Raw genomic sequence first — 21,622 nt, 5'->3', positions numbered from 1 at the left:
ACAAACTGAATTATGGAGGGGATTCCGAGAGTCCAGATAGTACAAGTCAGGGGTTGAATCTAGCCAGGGTTAATATCCCAGCTCACTCACTCAACTGACAAACAATTCTTGGGATATTTAGTAACCAAGTAGTCAGATTACTCAGTTTGCTGTCTTATGTGAAGGTCGGTACCTTCCATAGCACTGTTCCTCTGTCACCATAAGGGGTCGCTGGTCTGGGGAAGAGCACCACTGCTGGTCGTACAGCAGCAGCAAACTGCTTTCTCCCCTGAGGTCTTTTGTCCTGGTACTGACCAGACCCTTCTTGCCAAACGTCAGCGATCTGATGAGATCAGGCTTCTAGGAGGTATAGCTGCGTCTATGTATGTACCGTCTGAAAATATACACGCGCGTGCGCCCGCACACACACACACACACACACACACACACACACACTGCGCTACCTCATCATTCACCCCCCTCCTCAACACACTGCTCAGTGATCCCCAGGCCTCCCCCTGGCGCGGGGTGCAGAGATGCGGGGTGCCTCCTCCTCCGGCCCTCTGAGCGGCACCGTGTGGCTCACTAGGTGAATGAAACAGCACAAGAGACCTCCTTCCTGAAGAAGCCGGACTCTGCTCCCTGCAGGCTCTCTCTCTGGCACAGCGCTGACCCCCAGCCCCTGTGCAGCGTGATTCCCTACTCTCCGCTCCTGAACCACGGCAACCAGCACACACACTCACCCAGGCCTTTGTTCAGGCACAAAGACTCTTGCCTTGCTGAGGCACACACACTGAGAGGCCTGCATCTGCAGCACAGCCTCCCTCAGAATCTGTAGCAGTGATCTACCAACCCCCTTGCCAACACACACACACACACACACACACACAGTGTCCCCCCCCCCCACTCCTTCGAAAAGCCTCAGCTGTGAAGGTGCAAATAGACTGATTTCTGCTCTCGCTGTCCTCTCGCGACCCCGGTCAACTGTCGTTGAGCACACATTAACAACAGGACAGCAGGTCCCCTCCTCTCTCTGCCCCAGGGCCCCCTGGATCAGCCCGCGAGCTGCGTGACCATGGAAACACCAGGACGCCGTGAACCCCAGGGCAGCTGGAGGACCAGGTCTTGTCCTCCTTGAAGAGGGAGCAGCCTCAGATTCTGTTTTAAATCACCCCCGTCTTAGTACCACCGATGTGCCCTTTGCACAAATGTATGACCTTTGTCTTGACTGTTCTCCTGTCCGAGCAGAAACAACATTATTGTCTTTCCTTTTTACAAAGAGGCTGCAGTAAGGCGCTCTGGTGTCCCATTGCAGAAGCACAGAACCTGACACACGAGTGTGCACCTCACAGACACAGGGCGCAAGCTGAGGCAGGACCTGACTGGGGCATCAGTCCATTTCAGGGCACACAGATGGAGGGCACTTCAGAGATGCCGATTATCCTGGACAGCACGTCTTCGCATTGCGAGAGGAGCAAGGAAAGAACACAGGCCCACACAGGGGAACACGCAGACTCCATGCAGAAGGCACCCCAAGCTGCGAACCAGCCCAGGCCAGGATCTGTGAGACAGCTGCGCTAGCTGCCATGGCACCGTGTCGCCCATTAACAACCCATCTCCATGCATTTCCTCATTAATGAGAAAAGCATGCGGAGCTTTTCATTGTTTGTATTATACTGTCAGCCATATGGACAATATTTTCTCAATAACCCTACACCTTACAAAATTAATCAGGCAGCATGTTTCATCTTGGGGCTCTTAAAAAGGCAGAGAACTGTAATAAATGGACTGTAATCATTGAAAAACATACTTTTCTCCTGGCTATTCATTAATAAATTATCACAATCTTGTGCTTGGTTCTGGTCACAACACAATCAAAGGGGATATTATACACTTTAAAAAGTTCAAAGAAGAGCCATAGGTTTTTTTAATTTCATGGGATTATTCAATGCAGAAGGGTTAAGCAAGCTAAATCACTTCAGTGGAATACAAAGCGTCTCTTTACACTGAGAGTTGTGGATGTTGGAACAGCTTTCCTGGCCGTTCAGCTGGGCTCCTCCAAGAACCAGGTGGCTAAAATTCCAGATTCTTCAAACTATCAAACAAGCAAGATGAGCCAAGCGAGCTCCTCTGGTTGGTGCCTTCCACCTGTCTGTAAGACACCCTCCTCTCTCCCGGCGGTGCGTCTGCACACCCCTCAATCTGCTCCCCGGAGGCCGGGGGACTCGTGAATGTTGCTGTGGACGAAGCGGAGCTGCCCAGGCAAGAAGCAGGAGCTGTGTGCGTTAGGCAGGACCTGTGTGCGTTAGGCAGGAGCTGTGTGCGTTAGGCAGGAGCTGTGTGCATTAGGCAGGAGCTGTGTGAGTTCCTTGTGCTGGAGGACTGTTGCAACGAGCTCAGCGGCGAGGCCGTCCTGTCCTGCTCGCCTGGAGGCCTCGGTCAGCGTAACGACACTGTGACAGCAGTGTGACGGGGCGACGGGACACGAAGGGGAGGTGCTCCGGCGTGCGAGGGTGTCACTGAGCCAGATCAACGCTTCCATTTCTTGTCAAGCTTATTGCTGTGATATACTCATTAACTTGCAGCTACAGTTCCCTAAATCGTTCACTCCAGCTGCTGCTGTTAGCCTCACCCAACTGCCAAATTAGCGTGGCCCAAATATCATGACGAGCTACAGCAGAAGCAGACTGTTGGGAGGCCCTGTATTATTGCTAATTTTGTGATTATTAGCTGTTGCATGATGCGCCCGAGACGGGGCCCTTGGCTCTTCCTCGGTGAGACGTTGTGTGTTGTGTTGGCCGACGCTGTAAATTATAACCCGGAGACGCTGCCTATTTTTACATACTTCAAGCCCTTTCTGTTCAAGGATGTTTTCAAACAGCCCCCCCCCCTCCCCTCTCTTGTCATGTGACACCAGAAAATTATAGCTCGCTCGCCGGAGACAAATCAATCGCGGCCAATTGCGTTGGGCCAGGGGCGGCTCCGCCGCTAACATCTGACAGGGATGCGCTCGGGCGCCCATGACGTCACCCGGTCCTGGCGCTCCGGCACTCAGACCAGGGATGCTCTGAAGGCAAGACTGCAGCATCTTCCTCTCGCGGAGCGGCTCCCACCAGATCGCATCTTTCCTGCGCGTTTTCGTTTCCGGCGTTTCTCTGCATCCCGTCCTTTTCTCCTCCAAACCCACCCGGCCCGTCTCTCAGCGCAGCCCCATGCGAGAGCTAAGGACACAGCCGCCCCAGCTTTTGCGCCCCGTCGCTCTCCGCTCGCTCGTACGCGCCTCCCTTGCCTCTTTGTGAGGGGCTCTTCGCCGCGCTACCCGCAACGATTTGCGCCTTCGCTTCCCGTCGTTCCGTCTGGCTCCCGAGCCGCAGGCAGCAGAGGAAGAGCGTCACTCCCGAGGAGAAAACGACCGCTGACCGGGGAGCCGCGGCAGAGGTCGGGAAATCGGCGATCCAGCTCCGCGCTCCAGTCCGAAGAGGAGAGGCAGCGATTGCTAGGCGCGCTGAGGCTGAGCCGTGTCAGAGGAAGACAAACGCATTTCATTCATCGGATTGCACTCAGACCTGACGTCTCTTCAAGGCAGCCAGAAGCAGCGCCGTTTAACAAATAAGCACGACACTCTCACTGTTGTTCTAGCATTGCGTCTTGAAGCGGAGGGTAGCCGAGCCCTGTGCGGGGAGAAGCGCGGGTCCAGCTGCACAGCTTCCAAGAACACTTCGCCCGCGCCGGACTCTTCCTTTGCTTTGTCGCCGTGGGGATAACTGGGGGTTCTCGCGTTTCTTTCGGGGGTCCCTGAGTGAAGCGACTATGAAAATGATGGCCGGAGGGGCAGTCCAGCAGAACGGGATTTTCTCGAATTCTCACCACCACAGCCAGCAGCCCCACATGGAGTCGGACCCCCCCGATTCGCGCAAGAGGCCGCTGGAGACCCCGACAGAGGCCAGCAGCACCAAGCGCACCAACACGGGAGGTAAGGGCTCGGCGTGCCCGTGCACACCCGGGGGGAAAACACGGTTAACCCCGGGCTACTGAAGGTGGGGGGGTGGGGGAGTTGACTGTGCCGGCTATTGTTTGAACAAAAAAAAAGATAAGATTAAGTCGTGGTCGTGTAAAACCAACATACGCATCCTGGGAGGGTAGGGAGTTGGTTTACTGGTGCGACTGAAGAGAATGCAGATCGTGTTCGCGGTTTAATCGGGTTTAAACGGGTGTTATCCGCACCACGCAGCACGCCGAACCGGCCCCGAACCCCGAGAGCCGCGCTCGGCGCCGGGAGTCCGCTGTCCAGGGAGCCCGAGAGACTCATCTCCCCCCGGCGGGGCTGTGTCGCAGGTGACTGGGCTCCTGCGACACGAAATCGGGGTTAAGAGTGTTTCACATGGGGCCGCAGCCGACAGCCCGGACAGGAGCGCCAGCACGCCCGCCAAGCCCGAGACAGTGTGTTGACAGATGCTGACAGAGTCTCTGGCGTGTGTGCGCATTCGTACCTACAGCCCTGTGGCGGTTATTCATCCGTGTTGCCTCCTACACTTCACAGCGCACCGTTAGCGCACGGAATGTATCCTACTTTCAGGCTTCACACTGTATCAGACCAGCAAGAGAATCTAGAAAATAAATACAAATTCGAACGCACAATTACAGAGCAATCTGGAAAAAGGCAGAAAACGAATCACGCTCGCAACTGAGTAAAAACTGCGAAAATAATTCGTCGTGTAATGTACAGACTGGTTGAAACGTCCAGGAAATGAAACAGTGCACACGCAGGCGCTAGACTGTAATGAATAGAATCTAATGGGTTAATTAAATGATCATTTCATTTCCAGGCTAGAATTTTCCCCGTTTTCACATCGAATACGCGGCTTTCAGCAGTCATACCGCTTCTCCCGGCGGGGAAGGGAACAGCGGCGATTTAGCGCAGCATCGTGCGGGGTATATGTATGTAATTAAATTAAAAACTTTACAACTCAGTACATATTTCTAGGAAAATATTACACTACCAAGCATCAAATACATATTAGTTACAGCGGAAATCACCATATTTTATACAAAACATTAATGAGTTTAGAGTGGAGAATATATTTAAAATAACAGATCTAACATTAGCTCGGTGTCGGAGAAAATAATAGACATGGATTATTATTGTTCTGTCGAATTGTAAAATATTAACATGATGCATTTTGCCTATTTTTTTTTGTCATTTTAGATTATCTAAAATTCGGGAGCTCTATACAGGTACATGAAACATCTACATAGTCAGAACTAACGGTATTTCTTACTTGAAATGTGATTGCTGGTGTTGATTTCTTAGTATACTCCATTATAATACCACGTCTAATCCACGTATAATATGTTGCGCTAGATAAAATTAAAACTGTTCAAGTTTGGTAAGAGCTACATCCCTGTACCAGGCCTTGGAAAAAAAAAAGCATTCTGGCTTGTGATTGTAAATCATTAATTAGCTTTCTGGTTTTACAAACCACACACTTTCACATCTCGGGACTCAGGTGCAGACTCATCAAGAGGACCAGCTGTTGGGTCGCCAGGCTCAACACCAGCAGCCCAGCCGACGTTATAAATGCTGTTTGCGCCTCGGATACGCGACGCTTCGCGCAGCCTAATAAACCTTTATTTAACGAGCGAGTGACGCGGAGCCCTCTAATAACAAAGTCGAAGCCCACGTAAAATTGTAAACACTATAATCAGTTTTAACGTTGCTGGGAAGAATTCTAGTGCAGACACATTGGGTTTAGAAAAGAATACATAAAGCCGAATATTATTATTATTATTAATAATATAATAATAACAATAATAATAATAAACAGTTGTTTATTTGATTTTTTATCTATTCCCCTACGGGGAAATGAAGAACCGGAGAAATACAATACATACAAAATACATACAAAACGAATTTTAAAGACAAAGAATGTTCTCCAAACGAGAGCCCGACTCTGTCCTCCAACGTTACAAAACAGATTGTTTAGACCTTTTTGAGACGGGCAGGGGGATAGATGACCCTTTTCCAGCTCGGACGATTTCAGCACGCATCCAAGCGCCGCATGCCGCGTGATGATCGAATTGAAATTGTGGATTTGAATCAAAACGAGCTGCTGGACCGGTACCGAGACTCTCGCCGCTGTTCGCCGCCTCGCCGCCTCGTCTCACTCGCGCGGCGGCGGACACGAACCCGGCTCCCGCTCCCGGCCCGCGGGCGGGCAGGCCTCAGCCGCACCTGCGCGGTCTGCAGCCCAGGCTGAACACGAAGGGGCGCGTTTGCTGTTACATAAAGGAGGGTGTTACTCATCGGCTGTCTAAAGAGTCTCCCTCCAAACCAGAAAGGCAACGCCAAATGTTGGTCAAGTGCAATAGATTAGCAAGGAGCGATAACATTTACGGACCGTTACAATCAATGTACATGAATGAAAGGGTGGGCTTTTGCTGTCCTCCTCGCAAAACGCGCTTGTATTTTGAAGCTCAACACTATTCAGAAATACTGTACATCATCACCAACGGACTGCACCTTACCCGTGACACGACAGTTTCTATAGAGCATATATATTTATTTCTTAATGGCGTGAGAAGGGGTAATGATTGTATACATAATGACGCATCCCCGTATCGCATAAAAGTTTATACAAAAATAAAACGAATCAAGGTCACGGAGAGACCCGTATCGCAGGTCAAACGTCCCTCTCTGAAAGAGAGCTGGGGGTCCTACAGAGCAGCCCCGAACTCAGCGGAGCGCACCGGTCCACAGTTTGGCCATTTTGCTGCAGGAATGACTCGCAGGGGACTGAGAGCCAGGGGAGATGGGTGTGTGTGTGTAGGGGGGAGGTGACAGATGCTGTTGCACTCAGAGCCCTTTATGATGCTGGGCTGCAAACACTACTGTCAACCTGGATCATTTCACTTGCATGAAGAAAAGGGAAGAAAGTTGCGAGGGAGAAACAAAGCGTTTAATACGAATCGAACCTGACGAGCGAGGCAGAGCCAGTGCAGCCTGCATGTGTGGCCTCTCCAGCAGCCCTGCTGTATGTCTGAGAGGCGTGAATGCAGGCTGCAGAGCTGCCCCTCCACAGTAATGCAACACAGTACATTCACAGGGCCGTGCCTGCTGGAGGTCTCATTTCTCTCCGCACAAGATCATACACTTCCTTGGCTGGGAGCAGACTGGCCGTTTGCACACTGACAGGTGTGGTAACTGCAGCCGGCAGCTCACTCCGATCTGCAACGATGTTCTGAGGTCCTAACGCTGATCCGGGCGCAGCACGTATTCAGGGCCCTGTCTCAAGGGGCAGAAACAGATCGCCAGTTGGGCGGTCGAGCTCGGAAGGGGTGGTGTTGCTGGGGAACCGGAGATGGACAGACGGACAGGGCGCTCGATCAGTATGGATGACGCAGCGAGGGAGTGGGAGCGCTGTGCTCCAGGCCAGTGCTTCTCAAAAACTGTAGCACAAAACCAGGCTTTCAGAGAAACACCACTTTCTGTCCTTGAGTTGCCTAACAGCTGAGTTTGCAAATGCAGAAGCCCTGACACTGAGAGAAGCAGACTCGATGTAGCTCTGGCAGGCTGAGACGGAACACCTTGAGAAGCAGACACAAACACATCCCGAATCCGAAGCCTGGTCTCGTGCATCTACCGAGGATCCGAGAAAAGAGCTCAGATTAGTGTACACGGGGAGCTGTTATGACAGCACCCTTTTCACGGTAAGCAAACTGAGGAGAAACTTCTTAAACTTCTGGGGTATTTTTTTAAATCTCTATGTTCAAAAACAAGTAAGCCGAAAGTCTAAAGAAGCAAGCGGATCAATCAATGGTAATTGTATTTTCTTCTTTTATATTTAGACTTTAGACCTGTGCAGGGCTTCAGTGTTCATTCAAGAATGGATCATTTATCTTACTAGTCCCACTCAGAATTGCAGGTGCCCTGCAGATCCCAGCCCCTTCCGCCCCAACAACACAGCATGACCTTCTAGAGCAACACTCTTATCTCCTGGAGAGTCACGGAGTTCTTCTGTGGTTCTTTCTACCTGAGCTCCTAATGACTTCAGAGTCTCAATTACTGCCACTACCGCGCTGAAATGCAACTTCTTCACTGAGTAAAATTAAGCACCCTGTGAAACTTGTGGCTCATGGGACCAAGAGAGAACCCAGATTGTAGCAGACATCCGTACTGCCCTGGGATCTATCCCGCATTCACAGATAACTGGGCCAGTAACTGTTGTCCTCAAGGTCCTCTATAAAACGTCTCTCCCCAATTACTCTAGACTAAATATCAGCCGTCCTTTTTATTATTTATAAAAAACAGACTGGGCTTCAGCTCCACTCAAGAAGAAAACTGATATGTATTAATCTGCATAATTTGTTTCCTCTCACCTGTCTCGTTTTGAATTGCTGCTCTAGAGCTGCTTTCTTCAAACAGGTGAGCAAAAGGAAACACCTGCGCTCCGCTGCCTGTGAAACAGTGTTCGAAGGCACTGTCTAGGAAGCAAGCAAGTTTCTTTGTGTACTTCCTGTCACATGACAGGACACCACTTCATGTGCTTCCTGTCACATGGCAGGACATCAAGGTGCAGGATAGGACCTTACAGTAGAAGGTGCTTCTGTCCTGAAAGTTGGCTGTACTCTCCAGGGGCATTTCGATTACTATCACAGTCAGGAAATGCCGAGCCAATGATTGTGCTCAATGTTCCCTGAGCAGATAAAGGGCTTTATGTCCTCGTTAATCTGGAACAAACAATTAACTAATAAAATGCAATCAGTGAAAACCTGGCAGAAGCAGGGGGGCTGGGTTAGGTTGTCATGAGAACAGCCTGAGCTCTAAAAATATGGAAAATGCTAGAAAGCAACACAACTGCAGTTTCACTCATCACAAATGTCCCGTGTGCCAACCGTCACAAATTATACCGAAAGGTGAAAAGAATGACTCAGATGAAATGCCCAGTGATTCTGCTTGTCTTTTTTCATTATATATTTCATTTTGTTGTGATTATTTAAATATGATGTGTGCGTAATAGTCCATTTTGAGTATCTGAGATGCTGTTGAAATGAACATTTAAAAATATTTGTCTTAAATGCCTTTTCGTGGTATCGATGTAGGATGCTCTAATCATGAAGCATTACGTTTGAGTTTAGAAGCAGTGAGCAGAGAGGGGGGAAAGGAGCTGAAACACCCATACAGGCCGGGCTATCAGACCCTCAGTGGAGACCTGTCTGAATGTGTGTGGAGAAAGACTGTCTACAGCTTTTAAACACTCTATTTGTGAGAGGCTAATTCATCTCCAAATCACAGACAGTCTGCTTCAGTTTTCAGGTAGCAACAGCAACAATGTCAGAAGCAGGAGAGTTTAGCGTTGAGAAATCACTGCCTGACGTTTCTCTTCCAACCCAGAAAATGATGAGAAGTTTTTCAGCAAGAAGGCATCATTTGGCACAAACGTTGACCTCTTTTTCTCTTTTTTGATCTTTAACCCATCCTGGGCTCATTGCTGTTGGTACTGCTCTAATCCTGAAGTGCCTTAGTCAGACCTAGTTCAGGATTATAAATCTCTTACCGAAAGCTACCATGAAGGCAAAACGTCAGTCTTTTGAGCCTGGCTATACCCAGGGCCCTGTTCTGCCAACGAGAGTAGGAGCGGGAGCAATATGTATAAGGATTTAAGCAACTGAAAATCATTGCAGGCAAAATAGAGCACTATGCAAGGTGCCTCTTCAAAACACACTCTTCGTAAAAGACAGCCAGCAAAAAGGCAAAGTCAAGCCTAGAAGATCATCAGTTACATGGGCTGAAGCACAGTGCGTTACTCCCCCAGCCTCCGTGATAATGATAGCCCACTGCATCATTAGTCCTGGCGTTTTTGGTGTCCATTTACGCAGCTGGGAGTAGCTTAACCACTACTCTACATGCCAGTGTATGTCAGGGCTAAAACTGTGAAACATTCAGGCCACCCGAACGTAGAACACTGCTTCAACACAAAAACTTGGAAGTGACATAAAATCGGTTGGGCAGCTTTTACCAGTTCAGGAAAATGGGGACCTTTGTGTTTATTTCCCTGCAGAGCCTGAAATAAACATGTCTCTCACGCGGCGACGACAGAGCGTGGCCTCACCTTGTAAAGAGCCGTTCCTTAGGGCAGCTCCTACCACAGGAGGCAGCTCTTTAAAAAGGCCGTGATGCAGATTCTGCACATCTGGATGAGCTCGACTGCGCAGGCAATAGAAAAGTAGGATGTTTTGTGTCGAATTTCCTGGAGCTGTCAGCAGCCCTTGGAATGGCCGGCTCTCTTTTCCTGCTGCTTCCATCTCACTCGGCTGAGCTCGTTCAGAGGCCGAATCTGCTTCTGTCTCCACACCCGCGATCCCTGTACCCACGCTACAGCAGGGCAAGACAGAGAGAGTGTAAATGAGAAACACTGGCTCAGACAAGGCCTCTTGGAGGAATTGTTTCCTGAATTATAAAACCCAAGAGGCCTAGCCCACCGAGACGTCATTTGTGTTTTACAAATAAGGTGCTGGGGCAATCTGAGGTTTTCAAAATGCCAAGAAAGTACGACTCACTCCTCCCCCAACCCCAAACGAGAAGAAGCCCAGAAAAAGAAGTGAGACTGCCGAGAAGAGAAAAGTATGTCTGTGTCATATTATTTATTCATTTCGTACCTAATTAGACGATAAAATTAGACTCATCCAAGATAAAAATAGGTCACTCCTCTGAGCTCCACGAATCTGGGTCGCTGCAGATGTACACTGGTGTTCAAGCACTTCCTAGCCTAAGCCGGGTTCGGAACACAGCTCAGGAATTAATCCTGTGTCCCCTTTAAAGACGAGATTTTATAAAAGCCATTAAAAGTCTTCCTAAGCAATGCTTGCTCTGGAAGAGTCGAGGCCTGCGAGCTTCGTCTCTCCTTCTTGTTTTCCTGGGGTTTTCTTTGCATCTTTGGTGTCACAAATCAGACTCTAGTCTCGGCACTGACAGAGCCTGCTGCACAGTGTTTAAGCAGATGACAGCAAATCGGATTTTTAATAAAAGCACTTTTTGAAACGCCCCCCCCAGTTCCTCCAGCCCACCGCAGCCTGTATTCCTTCTGCCTCAGCGCTGACCTGTGGCGTCGCGCTGGGTCGATAAGCAGACATCGCGCACTCCTCTCTGAGAGAAGGGCTTCCCAGTTCCTAGAGCCAGTGTTGGGGAGACCCTTGGTTCAAAGCACTAGACTCTGTTCCCTTGTTCTTTTTCTCCCTTGTTTTTTTTTGCAGCAGTCCTTCCAATGCATGTATTTGGTTTACAAAGTTTGTCAATTTTTTTACCATGTTAAAGTAGAACATAATTGACAATGTCATCGACATTCTGTAATAATAATAATAATAATAATAATAATAATAATAATAATAATAATAATAATAATAATAATAATAATAATGCAGGGTGAAATAGCTGCTGGATACAGACTTGAAACCCATTTCTTTTTCCGGCTGTTCCTACTGTTCTCACATTCTGTGTTCAGAGTGCTGTCCGAAAGAGACCTGTGTGGGATACTGAGATTTATCTATCCCGGCAAAACATTTAAAGTTTCACCTAAAAGGCAGATTTAAAATCCTATTTAAGTCCACAGCCTTTAGGGGAGTGACCTTGATTAATCGTACTAAAGTAATTAATAATTCAAGTATCGGCCTTCTACTCCAAGAACGATGTCAGTTTTAACATGCAGCACGCAGGCTGACTCGGCCTCGTCACCTCCGTCAAGGGCAGGGCTCACGTCCTGGGTATCCCCCGTGCCCACTGGTTTTCCCTTCTGCCCAGTTCTTCAGCACTGAAGGTTCTTTTATGTCCATTTTCTGCCTTTTTCCAAATTCGCTTTCAGCTCTCGAAAAGCCGAACGAGGTCTGGAACTGCCATGAGTGCTGTGCTGGTTAGTGAGCCGCAGGGCTGCCCTCCCTCAGGTGTCCTTCCTGTGCCTGTTCATCATCGGTTCAGCCCCATGGATGCTGTTCAGTCACAAATCAGGGCGCTAATTCTTAATGAGCATATAAAAGTCTGCATGCTGAAACTGCTGAAAGGAATGCCCTTCATTAGGGTACTTCCTTAGGGGACACTGAGGACTGAGAGCAGGAGAAATCTAAAACAGCAAACCAGCAGATGAGTTATAGACCCCAGTCAGCATTGGTAATTAACCAGCTGAAACCATCACTATCTAGGTTAGAGACCTCTTTAAATGTAAAAGGAAGTTCTGAAGGCCTTGTACTTTATCCTGTTCAAACAGTAGTCTTTGTGTGACATTTCTGATGCTTTTCAGAGCCAGGGAAGAATTGAAATGGATTAAAACAGTTGGTAAAGGTGGTAAGACAGAGGCATTATAGAGCTATTTTTAGAACTAATGTCTTTTTTATAAAAGGCATGTGAAATCATTAGTATTTCCCTGAAATACAAGAGAAGTGGCTTGTTTGTCTGTTCTGTGGTTCTCTGGTACCAGATAATGCCCAACCCTACTTGTTTCTCAAAGACACACTGTGACTGTAAGTAAAGGTGGAAACCTGGGTGTCAGCTGGCAGCTTTCTTCGGTTCAAATTTTCCCTGAAGCTACAATATATGTGAGGTGACTAGTTCAAACAAAATCACCAAATTTAGGACCAAAATCCCTTTGGTGTTGCGATGGTTGTACAATTAGAACTTGCTATCATATTGCTGGACTGCAAGTTTTCACGTGGCAACAACCCCACCTTCAACATCTCTGTCTGGTCTGAAATTCCAATCTGTGGGGAAACTGTGCTGCCTTCTCCCTCTGCCTCCCCAAGAGCTCGCTGGAAATCAATTCTGACTCCGATATTCTGCGTAGTCAGTGATCGGGAGGCACTATAAACCAGCATGTAAAACAGGAGACAGAAAATATCTTGGGAACTATGAAATAGCTTGTTCTAGTATAGAACAAATCAGATTATTTTGTTTGAAAACTACAACATGCCAAAAAGATACAGTTTGTGGAGAAATCTCAGGGTTTATACTTCCTCTTGCAGAACATCAGAAAGGCCACGGTTGAGACTAGGCCAGTGGACTCTTTGTGCTCATCTGGTTCTCTTGCTTCTTAATCTCACAGTCCCTTGCAAGGTGCTTTGCTTGGCTTTGCAAATAAGGCAAATCACAAATATTCAGTCCACTCTCGTAAACAAGTAAACCGGCAGCACCTTACATTCGGACATTCTCACCACCCGAGGTTTAACAGCTATTACCTCCTGTTTAGGCAGAAAGACCGAGTCCTCCTTCTCCAAAAATGAGAACAAGATTATTATGCTGCAAAATCAGCCTTTTGCTAAATCTCTGCATAATTTGAACTGCTCAGTTGTCCCAGTTCTGTTTTTCATGCTCACCTGTAATATGTGCTCTCCTGGTTTCTCCCATCTCCAGAGGAGGGCGAGTATTTCCTGAAGGTACTCATCCCCAGCTATGCGGCCGGTTCCATCATCGGCAAGGGGGGCCAGACTATTGTCCAGCTGCAGAAGGAGACCGGAGCCACCATCAAGCTGTCCAAATCCAAAGACTTCTACCCAGGTAAGAGAGCGATACGGAGAAGGGGATTAATCTCCTGAAATACAACTGTACCCTTTGGGTGCATGAGAGTATTAACAGCTGTGCCCAACAGGGAAGCTGTCTGCGCGATTAGAATTCAGTTCCAGTGATGAAGCACAGCAGCTCCCCTGAATAATGCTAGCAGCCGGGTCAGCGGTAATGAAACCTGGGGTCAGTTACTGTACAAGCATTTGTGTTGTCCAGTTCTAGCAGCAGACAGCGGTGTGCGCTGTGGTGAAGGCAGAGTGAAACATCAAGCACAGGGAATCCATGGTTGTGAATGAAGAGCTGAGGTTTGATAGAAACCAGCACCTGCAAAGCATCAGCATGGGAAAACTGCACTAATGAACTGGTTACCACAGACGGTTACCGTGCCCCCTGCACGCGACACACTCATTTTACCTCCATTGTGAACGAAAGGCAGCTGATTCTGGCTCCTTGGCACAAACGAGGGAGCAGAGGGTGTTTTCCTGACGGGTCCGCACCGTGCTCAAGCACAATCAGATCAGCTGGATTCTGTGCTTCTGTGTTTGCGTCTGTCCATTTTGCCCCCCCCCCACCATCTGAACGGCTCAGAGAGTGTTGAGTAGGAATGTGTGAACTATGTCCCGGCCTCGCCCCCGGCTCATCCTGGGACACACATCTCCCCTTTCCTTGCTACTCCGCCTGTTACAGCTGCTGTGTCCCGAGACCTCTGTGACGTCTCTGCCCAGCGGCTGAGCTCGCAGAATGAGCAGCACCTTTGAACAAGCTCGTTAGAGCTCCCTTGTGCTCTCGTCCACAGGCAGCACAGAGCACGTGTTTACAGGAAACACAATGAAGGAGACCTGGGAGAGGCTCCAGCACAGAATTCCTGCCTGAATTTGAATACAGATCCCTGTGTGACTGAGTTTCCTCCCTTCGCTAGTCAGCCAAGCGGCCCGGCGAACCATCTTTCTGAATCCGATTCCTGCCCTGGTTCTGCAGGCGCAGGCCAGCATGGCAGATGTCAGATGGGGGCCTTTGTGATATTCTTTGAAGCTGGCAGTCCTGACTTGCCGGTGCTGAAGAACGAGCTATTTGATCGCTGGTGAATTTGGCTGTGGATGTGTTCTGTGCGCCTGAGAACTATCCAGAACAAATGGAGGGCGGAGGATCTTCCTTCCGAAAAAGGCGGGGGAGGGGGGGGCATCTGTATGTAAATGAGAAGATGCTCTTCCTGGACTGCGGCTGGCATGTGGTGATGACTCCAGCAAAGCTGAGGGCTGCGTGTGCGTGCGTGTGCGTGTGTGTGTACAGAACACGCATGTGTGCATGCGTGCGTGAGTATACGTGTGTGCGCGCATGTGTGTGCATGTGTGCATGAGTGTGTGAGCAAGTTTGTGTACATGTGTGTGCACACGTGTGTGTGTGTGTGTGTTGTGCAGCAGAGCTGCAGTGTGCAGCACAGGGAGTCAGCTCACCAGCTCTCCCTGGTCCTGGTCTTGACTGTCAAGGGCACCTTTGCTGATGTAGGAAGAGGGCCGCAGTAGTAAACAGGATTCCTTCTGATTGAGGGGTTGGCCGCAATATTTAATCACATTATGAGCTTCTAGCCACTGTGGTTGGGCCACATTTTTAAATCGATTGCTCAGGTACCAAAGATGTACCAAAATGCAGGGTATTTCATGTTCGAGATTTTGTGGTGAGCGCTTTCCTCTCTGTAGCTGGTTGCAGATCTCTCTTCACCTCAATGTCATCCATCACTCCAGGTTTCTCATCTTTTTTTAAAGCAACCAGATTTCAGCAACGTCTCCTTCCACTGAAAGGGAGAGGGCTGAGGACTGTGTGCTTATCCAGTACTGGCCGTGCCCTTGTCTCAATGTCACAAGCAACAAAAGGATGGAAAGTCCTTAGAAAATCAAGCGGGGTCAAACTGGCAGAGTGTTTTACCCAGATGTGACATTTGCAATAATTATTATTGGTACAAAAAACGAAATAGCACCATGTCCTTCACAGTTATTTATTAACAGTTTTCTAACATCATCTGACTTCTATACTAATCAAAAGCATGTGTCTGATGGCTGTAATTAGAGGGTGGGCGAAGTGGACAACACTCGTCCTGAAGTGCAGGGATATCTTTGTCCTGTGTGACTTTCCAGCAGACAGAAATGTGGTGGAAGACCATTGTTTTATTCTCCTGGCGTTCTTCATTTTCACATTCGGAAGAGGTTGACTTGGCACGTCGCATGACAGTAACCTAAGGCCCCTCTGGTCATCACCCTGTCCATCTGAGTGCAGAGGAATATTAAAGCTTTATCTTAATCCTGCGCTGTGATTGCGTTTTTCAGTATTTAATTCCCAGCCTAGCTCCCTCGCATTTAGAGACATCACCGGTTTCTGTGTTTTAAGAAGATTAGTGCTTAAGCTTTTTTTTTTCAGACCCAAGGATTAAAATGTGTAATGTTGCATATAACTTGTGGACTGAAATGATTTTTTTTACTCCTAAATTTATGCTCCCAAGAAAAATGGCTTGAATTTACATCATCTTCAAAAACGCAGCTCTGTCTCCTCTATCTGGTGCTTGAATTCTTCCCCAGCAGTCAATAGAGTCCAGTTTAAGAAGAGAGAGACACACAACTACAGCTAAGGGGCTAGGGCTGTGATGGACAGCTGTGTCATGAGTACAGCGTATCCTTTTCCCTCATTGAACACTATAGCACACCCAGGCCTTCCCATATTATCACACTGTACTGCCTAAGTGGCTTCAAAAAGGCAAAGAAAGAGCTCTCCCGGAATCCTCCTGCTCAGAGTGCCCGGGAGTTCAGCAACAGGGTGAATGAGGGTAGTAGTACCAATGGGGTGAATACACCAGCTGACGATTTCTCAGCAGCCAATCAAAAGCCACCATGCTCATGAGTACAGGGCCTTTACCCAGAACCCCCTATGCAGGCGAAGAGGTCAGGTCCAGCACTGATTTTAAACACTGCAAGAACTGCAATATCCTAAGCCTGCGCTTATTTTTTTTTTCCATTTATGACCACTGAAATCATAAATATTTTATCACTGGCTCATGTGCTAAGGTTTGCTTTGGTGCCTGAGATTGTGTGTATTAAAGCAAAACTGCGTAACGATATGAATGCAAACAAGAACTTCTGCGAGTGTCGTGGAGGAGGAGCCACTTGCATCTTGAAAAGGTACCCTAGTTCATTCATCGTTTACCACAGTAATTTCGTGGAAGATGAATAAGGTATTTACTGCAAAACGTATGTTTTGTCACTGCAGCCACACAAATATGTAAAACACTTACAGCTATGTTTCCAACGATAACTCTAAAAAGCACAGTTTTAGCACTGGTCTGTGCATAAAAATAATGCATCTAACCAACGTATCGACAGTAAGTCCTGCTTCTTTTTTGACTGTAATGTGGGTTATGCAGCGTAAACTACATGTAAATGCCTCAGATTATGATTTTTGTAATGGATTGTTTCCGTAGTTATATCTGAGTACAGGGAAGTGCATTCAGACCCCAGAGCAGGAGGCACGAGTTTGCCCAGAGGGTGGTGGGAGTGTGGAACAAGCTGTGCCGTCGTGTGGTTGAAGCTGAGGCTCCAGCGGGGTGAGATCCTACCGACTGCTGGGTGGGCGGAAGGGCTCCTCTCGAGTGCAACTGGTCTCGCATTCCGACATTGAGGATCTGTAAGCAGGTCTGAACTGTCACTGGCTGCACACTGGAGGCCCGGTGATGTGTACGACCTGTCGGTCCGGTCCAGTTCCGGAGTCCTGTGGCCCCGGCAGCTCGTGAGCCGTGACGCGGAATTGAGCAGCGGTTCCCAGGGGAACGCGCTCCAGGCTGCGCCACGAACCCCCCCCCCTGCTCCGGGCCGGCGGTTCCTGGTTCTGATGGCGCCTCGGCTGACAGAGCCCTCTCCTCGCGCGTGTCCTCCTTTTCAATCCAGTCCGAATCCGCCAGGGAGCAGCGACACGTCGGACCCGCCTCTGAAGTGCGAGCAAATATTTCGTCTTCACTTGACCCGTCAGGTCTTATTCAAATGACCTATTTGTACATTTATTGTATTTATTAGTCTGGCAAATATATATATATATCTATCAACCCCAATCGATTAGAGGCAAATGCAATCTGTTCAGGAAATCTACGTTTGCATAAAAAGTTCCAAGTTACTGCAGTGCGGGCGTCTGCTCACTTCTGTGCTCGGTGTTGTGTCATACTGCACTAGAACAGTCTTATGTCCTTTCGTGTGTGCTCATTGCTGCTTATTTTTAACGTAGCATGTCTCCGGTTATGTCTTACTACAGTACACAAGTTTCTTCCAGCGCGAGCATTGTGAGATGACAGACCCTGTCTGGACCGTAGTTTATTATTAATGTATTTGGCTGATGCTTTTTATACAAAGTGACTTATACAGAGTTTCTAGCGATTTATACGGCAAGACATTTTACTGGGGCAAGTTGAGCGAGGCGCTTCAGTCATTCCGTAAAACACGCACCGGTCAGAGCTGGACTAAAATGAAAATCCTGCTTCGTTCTGCAACACTCCGATGGCGCGTGCAGGCTGATGTCGGGCGACCGGCGGCGCGCGGCTGCGGACCGAGGAGCTCGGGACGCTGCGCCGCTGCTCCGCGCGCCGGTCGCCAGCTCCAGATCGCAGCTGGTTCATCACAATTCAATTCGATTGATTTTTATATAGCGCCCTCCACAACGAGGATGCCCCAAGGCGCTTAAATGAATGCAAGGGACCCTAAAGTGTGTTTTTAAGGGAAACGACAGTATGGCTGTCATTAGCAGCATATATCAGACAGCAAAATACCGTAACTAAGATTGACGGTTCTTTGTAAAAAAGATTTAGAACAGCACCGTTCCGAAACATGGCTAATGTACGTTTAGTGCACAGTGACGCAGCTCGCGTCCAGCCTGCGAAAGCAAGGGAGCGAACAGCAGAGCTCTGCACTTACACACACACACCGGCAAGGACGACTCCGAACAGATACATGTCGATACTCACATGCACAGCTTTAAGTTGAAAACGTTAAAGGACAATTATTCCCACATCAGAATTCTTAAACCTTAATGATCCTAGCTGAAACAGTCTTGTTTTTCTCACCCTTGACTTGTACATCGCTATCGCTTCGCAGGCAGCAGGTACACAGATAGCAGCTCCCGACTAAGGAACGCCTTGGATAGAGTGTCTGCATTTCACTGACGCAATCTAGCTTTTAACCAGTTCGCTTCTCTTGGACCAAGCTGTACCAGAACCCAGTGAGGTCCAGGTCCACCCGTGTCGGGCCTGTGATCGGGGCGCCAGCAGGTTCTGGGGTGTCGGGTCTGAGCGAGGCGCGGAGGGGGGTACGGGAAGGGCCTGTGATGCGGGAGAGGGGGGACAGCGGGGGTACGGGAAGGGCCTGTGATGCGGGAGAGGGGGGACAGCGGGGGTACGGGAAGGGCCTGTGATGCGGGAAGGGGGGACAGCGGGGGTACGGGAAGGGCCTGTGATGCGGGAAGGGGGGACAACGGGCTCTCGTACCGGCGGGGAACCGACCGCCCAGCGGGCCTGGTTACCGAGAGCCTGTCGCCGCCCAAGGGGGCAGTTTGACAAGACCGGAGCGCGGGGAGAGCCGTTTGTTTCTCGAATTAAAAATAATAACGGATAACTGGCGGCTTCCAGAAATAGCTGTGCCTCGTCTCTCGGCCGTGGTTTCGGCTCGCAGTCTTACTCGGACAGCGCAGTTCATCGCAGTCCGGCTGTTCCTACACGTACACGGTTCCAGGGCCGCCCAGACGGCTGCAGCCGCGCATCAAGCAGCGACTAGACGTTTTTCACGTCGTGCGCGGCGCTCATCGAGAAACGCCTGTTGCAAGTCACGCTGTCCAACGTGAAGACCTGTTAAGATCACAGTTCTGTCCCCGTGGCGGGCGTCTCGTCGCAATTAAAATGGCTTTTCCGGCGGAGACGGCTCCGAGAACGCAGGGCGAGGTGTAAGAGACCTGTTTTGCATTACCGTGCTTATTCACTTTGACCTGGAGTTCGCGCCCTTCGCAGGTCTCGATGTTTCTCTTTGCACATCCGCTGGAAGACAAGAACCCATTTCCAGTCCCTGTTTTGTTTTGGTATTTCGTAAGCCAGTGTACATACGCACAGAAAAAAAAAATACAGAAGCAGGGGAAACGGGCTTGAGTCTCTCCCGTTGTCCTGGGGATCACGCCCCACGCAGCTGCCCACGGCGCGGGGCGCTGGACTGCACCCGGGACACGTGAAGCTGAAGGAGCTGCGGTTTGCCGAGGACAGAGGGGTCAATGATGGGGCGAAAACAAATCTCTGAAGACAATGGCGTGTAGTGGATCACTCTGAATGACAATAGAGTCTTTGACATTGTCAGCGCATCACCCCGAGGGGGGGGGGGGGGGGTGCTGCCGGGCTTTTCCGCTGCCCTCTGCCGGGGGCGTGCAGGAGCGCGCGTGGGCGGTTTGGAGGCGGGGCCCACAACCACGCGCTTGGAATACATCGTAGCTGGGCTTCAGCGTTGCCACGGAAACCGGCAGACTAATATTTCAAGGGTCACTTTGTGCTGCACTGCGCATTCAAAAATAACAACAAGCAGCGCAATAGGACTGTCAAAGTAAAACGAGGTTTAGTTTCTCGGTTAATGCAAGGTTTCATCATTTACAATCCAGGCAGAGATCAATCGCGGCTCCTGACTGTGTGGCGTTGAAGATCCCCCGGCACCCCTGAGGTGTAAACAGCGGTCCTGGCTGAAGCCCACTCGGGACAGCTGCGGCACAGCGCCCAGATAGGGGCTGCGCTGCACTGGGGAGTGTAAGGTGCTCTGGGGTCCTTTGAGATGGAAATCCTCTCTCGGCTTGTACAGTCTGGGCTTCCTAAGAGTCTTCCTTACTGCTGGAAACAATTCCTCACTCGTCTGACCTGCTGTGTCACGGGCCTGCGGGTGCAGAATGGCTGTCATGTGTCACCCATGTGGGTGCCCATACTGTAGACGTGCAGCGTGCTTTGGGTTGAGAATGCAAATCAATCGAGCAGTGGATCGCTCGATCTGTCAATGTAGTCATGTCTGCTCATAACAGCAGTGTTGAGGTGGAACGAGCTTCACTGCCGGTATGTGTGCAGCTTCACTCGGAGCACACCAGCGGAGCACGCGCAGCAGCTTTCTGCAGCAATGCCAGAAGCTCATGCAGGAGCCTGATATTCGTCCGCTCAGGCAGAGACGTTGTGGGAGTCCTGGGTACCCCAAAACCCTTCGCCCAGGCTGTAAGGGAAGAGGACGGGTGTCTCCTTTTATCTATGAACATCCCACCTTCTGAACTCACAGTAGCTGCTGCCCAAGAGGACACAAGTCTATAAACAAGGCCCTGCCAGGGAAACACAGCTCTGACTTACGTCATGGCCTAATGCCTTTTATACTCACCCTCAAGAGCAACAGAAACACTGTATTGCAATATTTCCCTCCCTGAACAATAAAATGTATTTTTTCTCCTTCCGCTCGTCAGTTAATCTGCTGTGTGTGTCTTTGATCAGCAGCCAAGCGCAATCCTGTGGCAGAGATTTCTTTTAGCCTTTGCGCAGGATTCCTTTCGGGAGGACAAGGCTTTGTTTGATGTTTTTCCCATCGTTTTTTTCTGGCGTGGGCGCTTGTGTTTCTGCGTGCCAGTTAAGTCAAGGAGAAGGGGCTGCATTATGACAGCTGCAGTTTTTTCGGATCGTTTCAGAAGAGAACAAGGGAACAAGAGCTACAGAATCGCCCCGCCACCAGCGCGGGCGACTCCACACCCACTCCGCTTGATACCTGCAGCAGAGATCTTCCTGATCGCTGCCCACAGCTGCTCCGGAGGTGCACTTTCTTCCATCAGAGACAACAGGCGAGAGAAGACGATTCCCAGCCTCCCCAGCTGCTGCAGACTCTTCTCTCGTCTGTAACGTCTGAAGTGCTGCATTCCTCCAGGCGGCAGGAACAGGCGGGGGCTGTGCCAGGCGGGGGCGGCCTCCTCCCTCTGGGCTCCTGAGGGCAGCGAGAAGGCGCCCAGTCTGGTCAGCGAGGAGCACAGGGGTCTGTGGCTGGAAGGAAGGCGGGGACCCGTGGGGACAGATGTAAGAAGGGC

At 49.7% G+C, this 21,622-nt stretch overlaps 1 protein-coding gene across 1 annotated transcript in view; it reads left to right on the top strand.

The window, feature by feature from the left end:
• The first annotated feature begins 2,916 nt into the window (after positions 1–2,916).
• Positions 2,917–21,622, top strand: part of LOC148838786 (RNA-binding protein Nova-1-like) — a 45,107-nt gene continuing 26,401 nt past the window's right edge. The window contains exons 1-2 of the mRNA XM_088911036.1: positions 2,917–3,952; positions 13,373–13,516. Of these exons, the coding sequence (XP_088767162.1) occupies positions 3,790–3,952; positions 13,373–13,516 (307 nt within the window). The 5' untranslated portion in view covers positions 2,917–3,789. The remainder of the gene's footprint in view (positions 3,953–13,372; positions 13,517–21,622) is intronic.

The sequence above is a fragment of the Atractosteus spatula genome, chromosome 3, assembly GCF_055471065.1.
Source record: "Atractosteus spatula isolate fAtrSpa1 chromosome 3, fAtrSpa1.hap1, whole genome shotgun sequence".
Classification (NCBI taxonomy): Eukaryota; Metazoa; Chordata; class Actinopteri; order Semionotiformes; family Lepisosteidae; genus Atractosteus; species Atractosteus spatula.
Note: the sequence above shows the minus strand (reverse complement) of the source record. Positions and strands in the feature narration are given on the sequence as shown.